The sequence below is a fragment of the Anser anser genome (assembly GCF_964211835.1).
Source record: "Anser anser genome assembly, chromosome: 2".
Lineage (NCBI taxonomy): Eukaryota > Metazoa > Chordata > Aves > Anseriformes > Anatidae > Anser > Anser anser.
Window position 1 is genome coordinate 8,959,477 of NC_139721.1, and position 15,060 is coordinate 8,974,536.

Sequence of the window (15,060 nt, forward strand, 5' to 3'; positions counted from 1 at the left end):
ACAACACAACTACATGAATTCAATCTCGTTTTCTTCATCTAAACCACGAGGTGGAACACAGCTGCAGAGGCAAAAATTCTCAAAATATTACACTTTTGACCATCTTTCTGCTCAGAGAAAATGATGCTCAAGAGAACTGACAAGGTTCACAGGCCTCTTTTTGGAAGCCTCAAACCTTATGGAGTGAGTAGGTTTAGCTCAGAGAACTAGATTTTAACAAATACAGAGTAAATCACTTAATTATATACAAGACAAGCAAAAGTGTTTTGATCTATACATCCTTCCTTCTACTAAAACACTCTGAATAACAATAATAAACACAGTCAGACAACTTTAAAAACGAGAATTATTTGCCCCCATTTAAGTATACTTAAGCATCCTGGCTTGTATAAGAAGCAGCGTGGCCAGCAGGGCTAGGGAAGTGATTGTCCCCCTGTACTCGGCTCTGGTGAGGCCGCACCTCGAGTACTGTGTTCAGTTTTGGGCCCCTCGCTACAAGAAGGACATCGAGGTGCTCGAGAGAGTCCAGAGAAGGGTGACGAGGCTGGTGAGGGGTCTGGAGAACAAGTCTTACGAGGAGCGGCTGAGGGAGCTGGGATTGTTCAGCCTGGAGAAGAGGAGGCTCAGGGGCGACCTTATCACACTCTATAGGTACCTTAAAGGAGGCTGTAGCGAGGTGGGGGTTGGTCTGTTCTCCCACGTGCCTGCTGACAGGACGAGGGGGAATGGGTGAAAGTTGCGCCAGGGGAGGTTTAGGTTGGATGTTAGGAAGAACTTCTCTACTGAAAGGGTTGTTAGGCATTGGAATGGGCTGCCCAGGGAAGTGGTTGAGTCACCATCCCTGGAGGTCTTTAAGAGACATTTAGATGTTGAGCTTAGTGATATGGTTTAGTGTAGGACTTGTTAGTGTTAGGTCAGAGGCTGGACTAGGTGATCTTGGAGGTCTCTTCCAACCTAGACGATTCTGTGATTCTGTTAGCGGTAGACTTCGGAACACATACACAAATTTGAAGAACATTTCCTAATTAAAAGCAAAACTTTCTGTTTACAAGTAGTTTAATACCACATTATATAAATTAGTTTTTTTTTTTCCCCCCCACTGTACATGGCTGCATACAGATAGGGCCCAAAATGCGATAAAACCTCTGTTCCTGTTTAAAGAATACAATGTGTTTTCAATTAAGTACCCTGCTCATGTTTGTCCCTACCCACTTGTTCTTCTCAAAAAGAATTGAGAGAAAGGGATATTTCCATTTGGACATGTGGATGTACACATAGAACATGAAAATTATTTGGGGCTAGAATTTATTTTTTTTTTTTAAATCTTTACATATTATTAAGAACAAGTCCTGCCTGTGATCATTTTACATGATTTCTTCTCTGAAGACAGCCCTACTCTAGCTCATCCTGCCCTCACAGAAGACCAGCTTTGTGCTAAAATAAACAGAAGTTCATGGAGCAACTTTTCAGTATTAACAGTTTTTAATACAGACATGAAGGACAGAAGTTTCATCAAAAATAACCCTTCTAGTTTAATCTGAATTATAAAATATCCTCGTGAATATTAATTTTCCCCATTAGTTCCAAAAAAGCGTTCCAGCTTCAATTCAGATGTCCCAGAATAACTGAAAAGTAGCTACTACTAGGTTCTGAACGGTTTTCTCCCCTCCAAAACAGTAAACCTAGTGGTAGGATATATACCTTGAATGCTCTGTCTAGAACCATGTATCCCAGCTAATTAAAAAGCAGCTTTCCCCCTCCTGTAATTTCTAATCAGCCATGGGGTACACAAGGAATGTATACGCAACTGATTGCTCTTCTGTGCATCTTCATTACCTAAAGGCTACATCCCTTTGCTGCTGCCACTCTGTTCCCACCAAACTGCTCAGCGTCGAAGACAGACAGCTTTATAATCATACACAAAGAAGCAGATATACGTGAGCATGTTGTTAACCACCTCAATGCGTCTGATGTTTCCTGTAAAAGCCAGACTTCTGGCAAACAACAACAACAAAATCCTCTTGGACTTGATACAACATAAGAACATCCTGCAAATAATTAAGCTGTATGAACATAAGTTAGGTTTTTGCTGTCTGAATTTGGTAAGTGTTGTGGTTTAACCCAGCAGTGGTTTGCTAACTCCCTCCCCCTCCTCCTGTGGGATGGGGGAGAGAACTGAAGGGAAAATAGTGAGAATTTTATATATTTCTCCATATACACACACAGAACAAGTGATGCACAGGGCAACTGCGCGCCCCCCGCTGACCAATGCCCAGCCTGTCCCCGAGCAGTGCCCCTGCCTCCAGCCCACATTCATCGTTCAGCACAACACCATGCAGTATGGGACGTCCCTTTGGTCAGTCTGAGCCAGCTGTCCTGGCTGTGTTCCCTCCAGCTCCTGGTGCACCCCCAGGGACCTTGCTGGCAGCACGAGGAACTGAAAAGTCCTTGGCTCTGTGCAAGCACTGCTCTGCAACAACTGAACCATCGGTGTGCTATCAGCATTATTTTTCTCCTACATGCAAAACATGGCACATACCAGCCCCTACGAAGAAAATTAACTCTATCCCAGACAAAACCAAGACAATAAACTAATGACAATTCCAGTCTAAATCTAAGGCTCTTCGATTGTTTATATTATTCAGGCAAGCTATGTCTGTTCTTTTTATAAGTTAGAACAAGACACACAGATTAAAGGTCTGCAATAGACATGACACATGCCAAGACACACACATCTGCTTTTTCCATTCACACAAAATTCTTATGAATATTGAATACACAGCATACTGCTGGCAACTCTTGCCCTGCAAACATGGGGATGGAAGTGTTCTAGTCCACTAAATTAAATCCAACTATGGAGAAAAAAAAAATCTTTCACAACTCATACACTTAAATTATTGCACTTAGATAGAGAAACAGGATGAAGATTTGACTGTGTTCAGAGGCCATGATTTTCCTTATTTTTCCTTTCTTCTACTTTTGTTATAGTTTTATTATTTTTTAAGCCACTGAATTTAAAAAGAACTAAAAAATGTGCTTATTTTATACTCACATATTTATCTTTTGCCACATAATTTCTCAGGATTCTTCACATCTTTATGAAAGATTAATTTTATTGCCATGTTTCTAGTTTAGAAAGATAATTCAATATTTTAAAGAAGCCTAAGTTCTTAAACATAAAATAGCTGCACTTTAGTAATGTTCTTTTCGTGAGCACAGTTATTTTCACATGTAAATTATCACAGGGTAGGCAATTCAAGTATCCTGAAACTTTTTTCCTATGAATTAAGAGCATGCATGTCAGACTACTGCAATATTCACTCTATACAAGTACATTTACTTATTTAAATACCTGTTCGAGAAAAAAAAAAAACAAAACATCAATAGATTTAACTAATTTGCTTTTTATATTTTGTTTGTAGGCAACCTAAGAAGTTTCTTAATTTTAGTTGCTAGTCTTAAGATTCTTACATATATTTCTGCAAGATAAGAATTTTGTAATTGTTTTAACTTTTGAAATGTGAACAATTATGACATACCCCTTATGTTGGAAAATCTCATACTGACCTCTACATGGGTACCAAAAGGTTTGTGTTGTCTGAGTTATCTGGGATACTAACAAGAGTCACAGGTCATTCCCTCGAACTTATCAGCTACAAACAAACAGAATTTACTAAAATACTTCAAAGACATGAACTCAAAAAATATGGAATCAAGCAGCACTTTGTTCACCTAAGCACCTTCAAAACAGGAAAATCCAGAACTGTTCACCTTTGGACGTGAACATCAGCTGATATCTACAACTTACTGGATGAGGAAAAGTCTCATTAACCTACTTACCCAAGCTTTCTACTCCTTTCTGTCTAATTGCTCTAAGAATTAATCTTGGATTATGTCATTTTCTAGAAACAAAACAGCACTCTTTGAAAGCCAAGATTCACATACACAGCTTATTTCCATCTTCAGCAATTCACTAAGTACCTGATTTTCTGAGCACCACTGGGTATCCTTGTGACATAGCGGTGACAGGAAAGATAGTCCATATGCCATGTAAAGGGACAGCCAAAGCATTTTAAAAGCACAGTTTACCCTGTCTTTCCACAGATGCATGCATTTAATCACAGAATGCAAAACTCATCTCCTCCCCAAATCAATTTTTCTTTGTTGTCATGCATAAAAAGAAATCAGGGCACTCGCATGCATAAACAGCATCAGACTTCTTACCCTTTCGTCCCATGATTGAGAAATCAATAGCAAACAATGCTGCACATGAAGGTTAATCGACTGATAGAAAAACCAGTTGCAAAGTAATTTCTGTAAATAACAATGATAAAATATTTTAATAAAACCTGGGGAAAAAATATTAAGCTGCCTTTTAACAATCAGTGAAGCGCCTACATATAGTTTAAAAGCACATAAAGGCTTTGATGTGGACAGTATTAAGTTCAGCTCTTATATATAACTCAATAGTCATATGCCCAGACTGCACACACCAAACTAACAACAGCTGAAGAAACGTACTTTCCAGGTTTTGACAACCTATGTATTAGAAAAATTGTGCATTTAGCCATATTTTGGAGTGTTCCAAAATAAATGGAAGGCAATGAAGGGAGGAATGGCATCACTAGATATTATTTGCAACATGTTAGTACAAGTGATTTTCACGTTCTATGAAGCATGCAATTCCCCCTTCCCAAGCAGACTTAAGATGACACTTACATGGAGAGAATTAAGAGCCAACAGAAAGCAACAAATTAAATATCTATTCAAAAATTACGAAGTCTTAAAGAAGTCACGCAGATTCCTTAAAAAAGTAAGTAAGCAGCCACCCCACTAGCACACAAAGTTGCTTATGTTATCATGAGTGAAATAGAGCCACAAAGTACAAGTCTTCCAACTATAAATTCCTGGATTTTTTTTCTTAGCATAATCAAAGGATACATGAAGATGAGTTCTTTCTTTTTCTTTTCAGTATGGAAAATACAATCAGCTACAAATCATATCAAGAAAATCTGTATCTAAATGTTTACGTACTGGAAGCTTGTATTGTTTATTATGTACAGAATCCATTATACACTTTGTGATCATAGTATTATAATAGTCACAGACATCCTGACAAACGGCTTTTTTCCTTTACAGGCCTCTGTCTAACACATGGCAAATTGCCAAGGTAGCGCAAATCATGACCTTCCCTTAGCATCTGTTTTTCAAGTTCCTGTGTTGGTCTGATTAAGCAGTTCAAAGAGGGACTTGATTTAAAGAGCTTCCAGCGACAAACAATAACAGGGCTGCTTCATCCTCTCAGGTGCTAGAATCAAGCAGCAGATGATGATTTGAGATAATTCCCCATGTAATTCTTCCATAACAGCCAAAATTTTATAGTGTTATAATGTATTTATTTTAACACCATTCTAAGTAGTCAACAACACTGTTAGAGCTAATAGGATTTCTACTGCATACAAAATGAATTAAGGCAATTATGAAAAACATTTCATTATGTGGAAGATCCCATTTGGAGCTTTAACGTGCCAAGGGTATATGAGAAACGTACACCAGATGAGAAAAAGTATGTTAGATGGAAGGACTGTAGATAGATATTAGCTGGAACTATGACATAATTTTTGCTAAAAAACAAAACAACAAAAAAAACAAACACCAGAATGCATTAGCCCATGAAGTATTTATGGAGATAGAATTAGGAATACATCTCCAACCACCATGGGGTATTGTAGAACTGTACTTCATAGGGAAATAAACCTTCCCTTCTTATTAACAATCTTATTATTACAGAATAAACCTGTAAGTGTGAAAGATAAATAACTAAATTTTCCTAAGTTCCTGTGGAGGAAAGAAAGTCAAAATGAAAACACTGCATGCCTCTTAAAAAGAGTTAAGAACATTAATACGAGTTTAGAATTTACTCATATTTCAAGTAACTATTTCAAATGCTGTTTTCCTTCCTATGCTTAGCAAAGAAGCCCTATTTCAAAACAGCATTTTAATTTTCAAGTTTTTCTTTTATTTTTTTAAATAAAGATTAAGTAACTTATCTCAAAGCAGCAACATCCAAGAAATAAGAAAGACAATCACTCTATTAAACTGTTCTACCTTCTACTTACTCTCACATTACCTATGGATAATATTACCATATTACCTAGTTTATTTATTACATATTACCTATGGACTATGGATTTTACCAGTACAATGCAGCTGCAGACTAGCTGTCTCTCCACAAAAGACTGGCAAAAAGCCATAGGGTATTTTTACAGTTGAGGACACAAAATTTTACACAGTTTAAGGAAAAGGAATCAAGATACTCAGCATACTTTGAGAAGCACTCTGAAGTTACCAAAACTTACTGCACTGTAACCAGGAACAGGCCAGACTGTGGAAGAATTTCCCAGTAACTGACACATGAAGCTCTTAGATCAAGTGGTCCCTTTCTAACTGGCAAAGAGTACAGGGGATATTCGGAATACTAAATCTTGCAGTATTAGCTCAACAGAAGAATATGGGCAAATTAAATTTATCAAAATCCTTTTATTTACTTATTGGCTCTCTGAATTTGCTTGTCAGGAAGGCAGTCATACAATGATCTGCTAATCATTAGATATGATCAGTTCAACATAACAATCATTATTAACAAATTCTTGAAAACTAAGGATATAATTTAAGTATGTTAAAGAAATTAAGAGTAAGTCATCTAAAAGACGACAAAAAAGAAAATATCCATGCATATAGCTATCACAAGTAAAATATCTCTCCTATACTATGCAGGCATTCTCACCTGTAACAAACTTAATTTTTCCACTCCAAGCAAGTCCACTTTAGTATGAAATCTGCCTTTAAGTTGACCATTTAATTTAAGTCAGGGAATACAGCCAGTAAGTAGGTTAGCTGTTTCTGAAAAAAAACTCATTAGCTAGCAAACTGTATTTCAAGCAACTGATTAAGTGTTAACATCTGGAACTTAATGCTGAAGAACTAGTCTTAAATGTTTTGGTAAATGATTTAGCAATGCTTTTTTCCTTAACAAAAGCATTTGTATCATTTCAACTCAAATGCAGCCAACAAAAACACTGAAACCACCCATGTTCTGCAACAAGTTAACTGAAATTATCTGTACAGATTATTGAAAATTGTTATAGCTACATTTTTTTTTTAAACAAATATTTACAAAAGCACTGCTTTGGCAAGCTCCCTACAATTGTTGCATTTACAGCATTACACTATAGCTCTACAAACTACATGTCAATACAGAAGCCATGCCTTGGCTAGCCGAAGCCAAGCTCTTTTACATCTGAAGATTAAAAGGACAGATTAAAAATTTTGTCTTTATGAGCAAAATATTACTGTATTGAGACAAAAAACTTATTTTACTAAGGGTTCAATGCAGCACTACAACTCCATATTCTTAGGTGGGATTGATTAGCAGCAATATCAATAAAAAAAATACGTAACAAACAGCTAGCTATTGGAGAGACCAGAAAACATTAGAAATGAGGTTAAATGAAAGAACACTACCTTTGTTTAACTACCTATGCTCATCTCTCTCTCCTCTCAATAAAACACCCCAGTTATGACTATCTTGGACTTTGTGCATATTTTTTGGACAGTTAATATTGAGGGAAATGAAAAGTATAATAACTACTGACTGACTTTTAAAGTGTCTCCAGGAAGAGTGAAAGTCCCTGAAAAGTCTCTTTGTGCAGTTTTTCCTTAACACCAGCGTCCTGGCTTTTCCTGCCTTTCCAAACCACCACTTCCACACCTTCATGTTCCTTCAACAGCATACTTGAAAAAGCTGTAAAACTATTACAAGGAACTGATATAGACTCAGGAAAGCAAGTAGAACAACACTGGCAGACAGGTCAGGATGATCTCAAAATTCCATCAAGCTTTCCTTGTAACAATATTCTACTATTTAACTTCCATTAGAACTCATTCTAGCGCAACAGAAAACATTTCTGGAAAACATTTCACAGCCTTTTCCATGTTCTGTTCTTAAAGATGCTCAATGAACTTGTTGATGTGTGGGACGAGAGAAGTCCAAGTGGTAGTTCCCACCTTTACAGTGAAGGTTTACAGATTTCAAAGTTAACTCTCTGCAGTACCAACCAATGTTTCCTCAATATGCTCTGAAAAGAATTCTGTGGAATCTATTAGGAAGCCCAAATTAGTAAACTGCACCTTCCCTTCCACATACCAAAAAGTAAAGTTGAGGGCTGTCTCTGCACATCAGTATAAAATACATCTAGCAAGAAAGTAATGCTTGCTTGCATTACAGAATCTAATACCGTCACATTTTTTGTGAGATTATTACTAAAGTACTGTTACTTCATAAGAACTGCAATATACAGGCATGTTATATTGCCTTATCTTTACTAATAAACTCAAAAAAAAATGATCTAATATACACGGAAGAGAAATAAATGGCTGGATAGTTCTGAACACCTCACTACAGATAAAGTTGTTTTGGTCTCATTTAAGTTCCACCTGATCCTGTAGTTACCTACATGCATTAGGTTAAATAGTGTTAAAAATGACCCTCAACATAAACATACCTGGTGTAGAAAAAAGATTTTACTCGTCCACAGTTCAATTGCTTTAAAAAAAAAAATAAAAATGCTCCCAGCAAAAATGACTATCATGATAGAGGCCTTATTAGTACTAAAAACTGCAACTGAAACGCAGCAACAGCTCATGATATTGCAATATAGCTTGACCACAGTACACTTTGAACACTATGCCAGCACTTTCAAACCTGAATATATACATAAAACATAAATTAATATTTACCACTATTCTTTTACATAAACTCATGTCTATGTAGAGGAATAATTTAAAGGGTTTTTTTAATGGAAAATTAAAAGAACCCTAAATACTTAAAATATATTACATGACAGCGGTTCCAACTGTATTACATTATCAAAATATGATCACACTTACAGATTAGACATTCACAGAGGTGTGACCATGTAACACAACAATTACTGTAAGATATTTAAGTATCCAGTAGTCACAGCTTATTACAAATCTTAAGTCAGCTAAATAAAATCCTCAAACGTTTCCCAATGAAATTAAGCACTTGTGAAACTCATTACAAACCTATAATTAAAGTACACTCAATACCATTGTGCTGTAAATTTATGAAGAACTCTTTATTCTGATGATAAAACAGTTTGCTTTATCCAAGGACTGATGTTAGTAATTTTGCTAGAGACCACACAGGATTTTTCTAAGTATACAATACAAAAAGCTAGAAAAAAATTATTAGTACTTCATTTTATTAGTGAAAGTTGCTGCTCTTCATGGTAAAGAAAAATTTGATTCTTACAAACATCTGCTTCAAAAATCTCATTTGATTTGTTGAAATGTTAAAATTTTTGTCTCATCACTTTATATCCTAAACAGCAATTCTACCTACTATAAACAATATCTGCAATTTACGAAAGATAGTTATTGCTATACTGAAATATCTTTCCAAGTACAAATATTTCAGAACATACTTTAAATCATAAAATTCATCAATGTTAAACTGCACACATCTAACTGAAAAGGAAAAATCAGAGTCTCTACCAGGTTTCTTTAGAAAAAATACACTGAGATCTACAGAGGTTGAGGCTGGGTAATATGAAGTTCTTAAATATTTTTAAAATGACTGCAAGTGATCATCAGTTGTTGTTTGTTCCCAACCCCCTCTTCCCCGTGTAAAATTCTGTTAGAATTTTAGCCCCCCCCCCTAAACATTATCCAAAGGTACTGAAGGCAACAATACTTACTAGCAGGCATTGTTAATCAGGAATCTGTCTTCAATTTCACAAAATATAAGCTATAAAGAAAATAGAAATGTAAGTCATGATAATATCTTTAGACAATTTACATCCAGACATATGTAGAAACTTACGAAAAATGAGCCAAGTCACATTCCCTAGCTCCAACATCAGAGGCTGTTACCACAGAAATCCAGATACCATTTCATCTCACCAGACTACATGTAGGTTTTTCCAGCTCTCGAAATCTGTTATTGAAATCTGCCATTCAGTTCTTACTTCTGATGCCCAATTAAACATTTTCCTTGTGTTTATTGCGATGACCTTTCACGCTGTCACTGTTTATGGTGCTGAATGGTGAACTGCCTTACAGGATACTTCTACTTCAAATGGAAGCGACAGGACTACTTCATTAAAAGGGCTCTGAAAGGTTTCTGTTTTATACAAAGAAAAGCTATGCTAAAAATCCATGTGGGACTTCCTATCACGCTTTTCTCCCAGTATTAAAAAGAGATAGATAGATCTTAGACCAGAGAGCAAGCTACCGTAAACAAAGGCTGCCCAGTATATTTTAGATGCGATTACATATTTTTACACAATTAACTCAAATTTACAACAATCTTTTTCAGGGATAAACATATCCTAATATAATGAAGTAATTATTATTAAAATGCAAATCATTTTTTTTTTTGTTAAACCAGCATGTTTGGGTTTTATTAACCACCAAATACAATCCTTCTTGCAAATATACCTTTTCATAAATAAAAAAAAAAATCTCAGTTAAACAGACTGCTGCTGTTTTCAAAAAAAAGAATGCACAAGGAAAAAAATACAACTAATATTTGTTTATATGTGTATATAACAAAGATAATTACTGAAGGCACTGACAATGTTGGAACAAACATTTCTTTTGGTCACAAGTATGTTTAAATGTTCATACACCAAAGCAACGTTCATCGTTACTAAAAATAAATTCGACTCTGATTGCATACTTATTTCAATAAAAGGTTCCAATTTGCTGACAGCAACCGTGATTAAAAACAGTGCTTCAAAGTAATTTATTTAAAATATCCTGTCCTACTATCAGGCTGTATGTCCCTCTCCAAGGATAGAGGGAGAAGCAGCATAATTTGATAAGCAGAAATATGTGGATTGTGATGTTACGCAGAAACCTGGAAAAGCAGAATTAGAGTGCAGTTCAGAATTTAGCTGAGAGATTACAGAAGACAGATTTACTGAAATATTAGAACTACATAAAAATGCAAAAAGCCTGATAAGAGGTTCATGGGAGTCAAGTGACAGCGACTCAGCGTTTTGCTGACTGTCACTAGTGATCAGGAACTCAAAACACTATGCTAGTACAATATCACTGTTGCTGCTAAGTCAGTCAACTAACTTCAGAAGATATTAATGTAGAATTTACTACATAGTTGCTTAAACATTTCAGACAGCTGTTCAAAGAGAAAATTGTTGGTTCTGTTTTTAAATAGTTCACTGTTTTTTAACCACTTTATGACCTGTAACAGGACCAAAGAATTCAATACGGAGGTACTCTGATGTTTAAATGCAGAACAGAGTCCACAATTTCCTCTCAACAAAGTGTTGAATCACAGACTGATTAGTCGTAGAGCAAAGTTCAGTCCACTGGTGCTGGTAGCTCCTGCAACAGACATGGTAGAACAGAACTAAAATAAAATAAGAAGCCTCTCACTATGAGTTTGATTTGCTGTTTTGTCACTGAATTAGATTTTACAGATCAAGAGAGGGGAAAAAAATCAGAATTTTTTGAACTAGAACTCAACTAAAATTTAAAAAAGATATGGCAAACCACAATAAGGCAACCATATTTTAGTTTTCCTAAATAGGGAATAGCGTTTAACGTGTCTACATCATTCTGTGATATTTTACTGACCACCAGAGGCAAGTTAAGGCTACGTACCCATACAATATACACGATGCAACCAACTCCTGGATTTTCAAAAGAGGTAACTAGGAGGCATATCTAGTTTTCTGCCAAGGATTACAAGTTACTTTGCTTTCCAAAGGATAATAGTAACTCTAAACAATTAAAAATTAAGTACAATGTATTTACATGTAAGTATACTGTATATTAAAAGGCAGATCAACACTTGTGTGACATATAAGGGTTATTTTTCTTAACAAACACTTTCAGTTCAGTTTTAAAGAGGTCATGAACAATTTGGCAAGGATAAGGAAATCCATTGTTCTAGAAGACTGAAGCAGCGCTATCACAGGAGCAAAAATACACTTTGTTCTACTGATTGTTCCTGATCACCTTCTCCCTCGTGTGCTTACCTTTGACTTATTGTTGTTACTTTAAATAACCTGGGATCCAAAATTAAAGAACAGTTTAGAAGCTGAAACTATTTCTTATTATCCCAAGATTCCATAAACAGCACTAAAATCCAAACAGAAGAGTAAGCACCTTTTTCCTGTTTGGCTTAAGAAAAAAATATATCTCTGTAAAATATCTAAGACAGAAAACCTGTATTTCACTACAGAAGATTGTAACAGTAATTTAAAAGTATATGGCTCTATTCAGTGGAGAGAAAAAAAAAAAAGTTCCATGCCAAATCTGATTTAATAAAGATTGTTTTTTAAAATTAAATTCATATGCACAAGTGCTGGATGAGGGAAGAAAAAGTATTAATAGCCAAGTTATCTTCTGAGTCCGACACAATCAGATCTGTATTTCCAAAAATATAATATATCCTTAAGCTTCAGGTAAAGAAGCAGCAATTGGCATACCTAGGGAGGGTACTGTATTTTCTTTTGGTAAGTCCACCATTACATAACTTGGTTATGTAACACTATAAATAATTAACTTGACTTTGAGTATTCAAAATGACATTGTCAGCTGGGCACCCATCCATTCCTGCAAATTAAGACAAAGGAGAATGCAAGTTCAAGCATCTCTGAGAGTCAGGCAATGCAGGCTGGGCAGGCATGAGCTGAAAATTTTAAAACACACTGCACATTAAATTTTTATATCACTTGTTTCCCCACCCACTCATGTTCTCTATTTGAAAAATTGATCAAAAAGTTTACTTTTGTGGATAGGCAAATGGCCAATGAGATGCAACATTAAGATGTCACATGCTCATTCTTAAACGTAGACAGTTAGGCTCCAAGTACAATTTCCAGAACTCCCAAAAATGCAATTTGAGGTGGATTTACATAGCCCAGTTCAATTCCATAAACGTACCTAACTTTATTTTGAATTAGCTTTCTCAGGAAGAGAAGCAATGCCACACATGAACCTGGCTGTATTAAAGCGGCAACCCTGTTATTTCACCCACAAGAGCTCACTCAAATAGGCATATCTAAAAGGATATTTGTCCTGCCTTACCTTACAGAATTCAGTCTTGAGCATATGGTTTCGGGACAAGAGACATTAAATATGTGTTCCTGAGTAATACTTTCCCTCCTTTCTCAATGGCTAATTTAACCCAATATCCATTTCATTTACAAAATTAAAAGCATCATTCCTATGCCTTGGTACATACGTTGCCAGCGGTGGCTTAAAAATCCATCAGATAAACACTTTTTCCTTTTTCAACTAAAAAGCACATGATCTGCTTCTACATATCAAAAACAAGATCTTCAAAGTCATTTAAAAATACCACAGTAATTTTACAAGTATTATTTCATTACGGAATTAGGCTGTGCAATTAAGTCGCTGATAACAACAAAAGCTGTTTCTGTCCTGTACTTTTTACAATTTAGATTCCATAATTAGAAGCGCAGTTCCCTTTCATTATACTTGAAGTTCAACTGATGAATCTGATTAATATTGCAATGTCTCCCTCCACTTATATTTAATATAAAATTTGTTTGTTCTTCTCTCCTAAACGAGTCTGGGTCAGAAACAGAGAGATGTTAATGTTCATCATTAACTGCAAACATTTTCATAACATGATGCCCAACTCAAACAGTTACCTTGTAATTAAATATTAATTACAAGCTACATTCCAATTCTCTTTTTTTTTTTCCATGAATCGGAAATGAATCCAATTCTAACAACATGTTTTAGAAAAATATTATAAGCATTATTAACAAGCTCGCACAAAACTTGTGCATAAGCATTTGCAAGCATCAAGGCACTACAGTCAAGATTTTAAGTCAAATTGCCAACTGCTCAGGAAAATTTTACGAACATTTTTAAAAGCATCCATCCATGAGTCTTTTGGCAAGACGTCTTGAATACTAAAGTTACTCAAGAAAACATTTCAAACGATTTTTAGTACATTACATTACTTCGGGAAGTAGATTGCCCATGCCTTGCCAAAGCCTTGAATGTTACTCTGGTCTTACCTTTCCTATACAATTTGCAGAGCAAACATCTGTTGTAGCTTTACAAGGTATAATGTGGGCTAGCTAACTTGATTTTGATACAGAAATTATAACCTCGATTCTCAGCCGCAGGCTTTTCCACTAATTCTCCAACAAACCACAGAGATCTCATAATCCACTCAAGGCTTTTGTCTTCCTAGTATCTCAGCTCAAAGTACTATGGGATACTTCCCTAGATGTATTAAGCTTAAAGAAAGAAGTTGTAATATAATTAGCGCTCAGTAACAGGATTTGGTAACCTGCAGCTCAATTATCTTAAGTATGGCTCCATGTGGCGCACTTACTGGTAAGTATAGGAGTCTGGTAAATCCATCTAGTAATGACTGTCCATTAAAATGACCATAATCTGCCAGGCACTACTATGACAGAGGCCCTGACAGCAGCAGCAAAGCATGTAACAGCTTTGGAGTAAAAGATGAAGCTCTTTAAGAATGCTGTGGCAGCGTAGTTCTATTGTACAGTTAGTTACATGGGTTTAATTAATGCTCATCGAGATGTGTTATGGGCCACCTGAAGGAGATCACCGAGGGAAAAACTCAAACCCACCCTACCCCACACCTTCCCTGACAGCAGACTGATAGCACAGGGATATTTGGGCACATCCAAGACTACTGACAGCAAGGTTTTTTGTATTTTTTCTTTAAACGCAGGATCGTCTCACAGAAGACCTCCTGGAGCCGGGGGTCCCCCTGAGGGGGCAAGCAGCACTGCGGGGGGCCCGCAGGAGGACAGGCTGAGGGGGTGTCGCGGTGGTTTCTTCTCTCCCAGTCCTTCCCCAGGCACTACCCCCGAGTCCCCACAGCCCCTCAGAGCCCCCCAGATCCCCTCAGAGCTCCTCAGAGCCCCCCAGATCCCCTCACAGCCCCCCACAGCCCCTCCCTGCCTCCTCTCCACAGCCCCCCGGCCGCTGCCT

At 36.4% G+C, this 15,060-nt stretch overlaps 1 protein-coding gene across 4 annotated transcripts in view; it reads right to left on the bottom strand.

The window, feature by feature from the left end:
- Positions 1-15,060, bottom strand: part of EFR3A (EFR3 homolog A) — an 83,082-nt gene that overhangs the window by 67,861 nt on the left and 161 nt on the right. For 2 of the 4 annotated variants that reach the window (XM_083822254.1, XM_083822251.1), the window contains exons 2-3: positions 9,783-9,832; positions 4,225-4,314 (exon numbers count right to left, since the gene is read on the bottom strand). In XM_083822254.1, coding sequence (XP_083678380.1) covers positions 4,225-4,237 — 13 coding nt within the window. In that variant the 5' untranslated portion in view covers positions 4,238-4,314; positions 9,783-9,832. The remainder of the gene's footprint in view (positions 1-4,224; positions 4,315-9,782; positions 9,833-15,060) is intronic. The other 2 variants (XM_083822252.1, XM_083822253.1) reach the window with 1 other exon arrangement.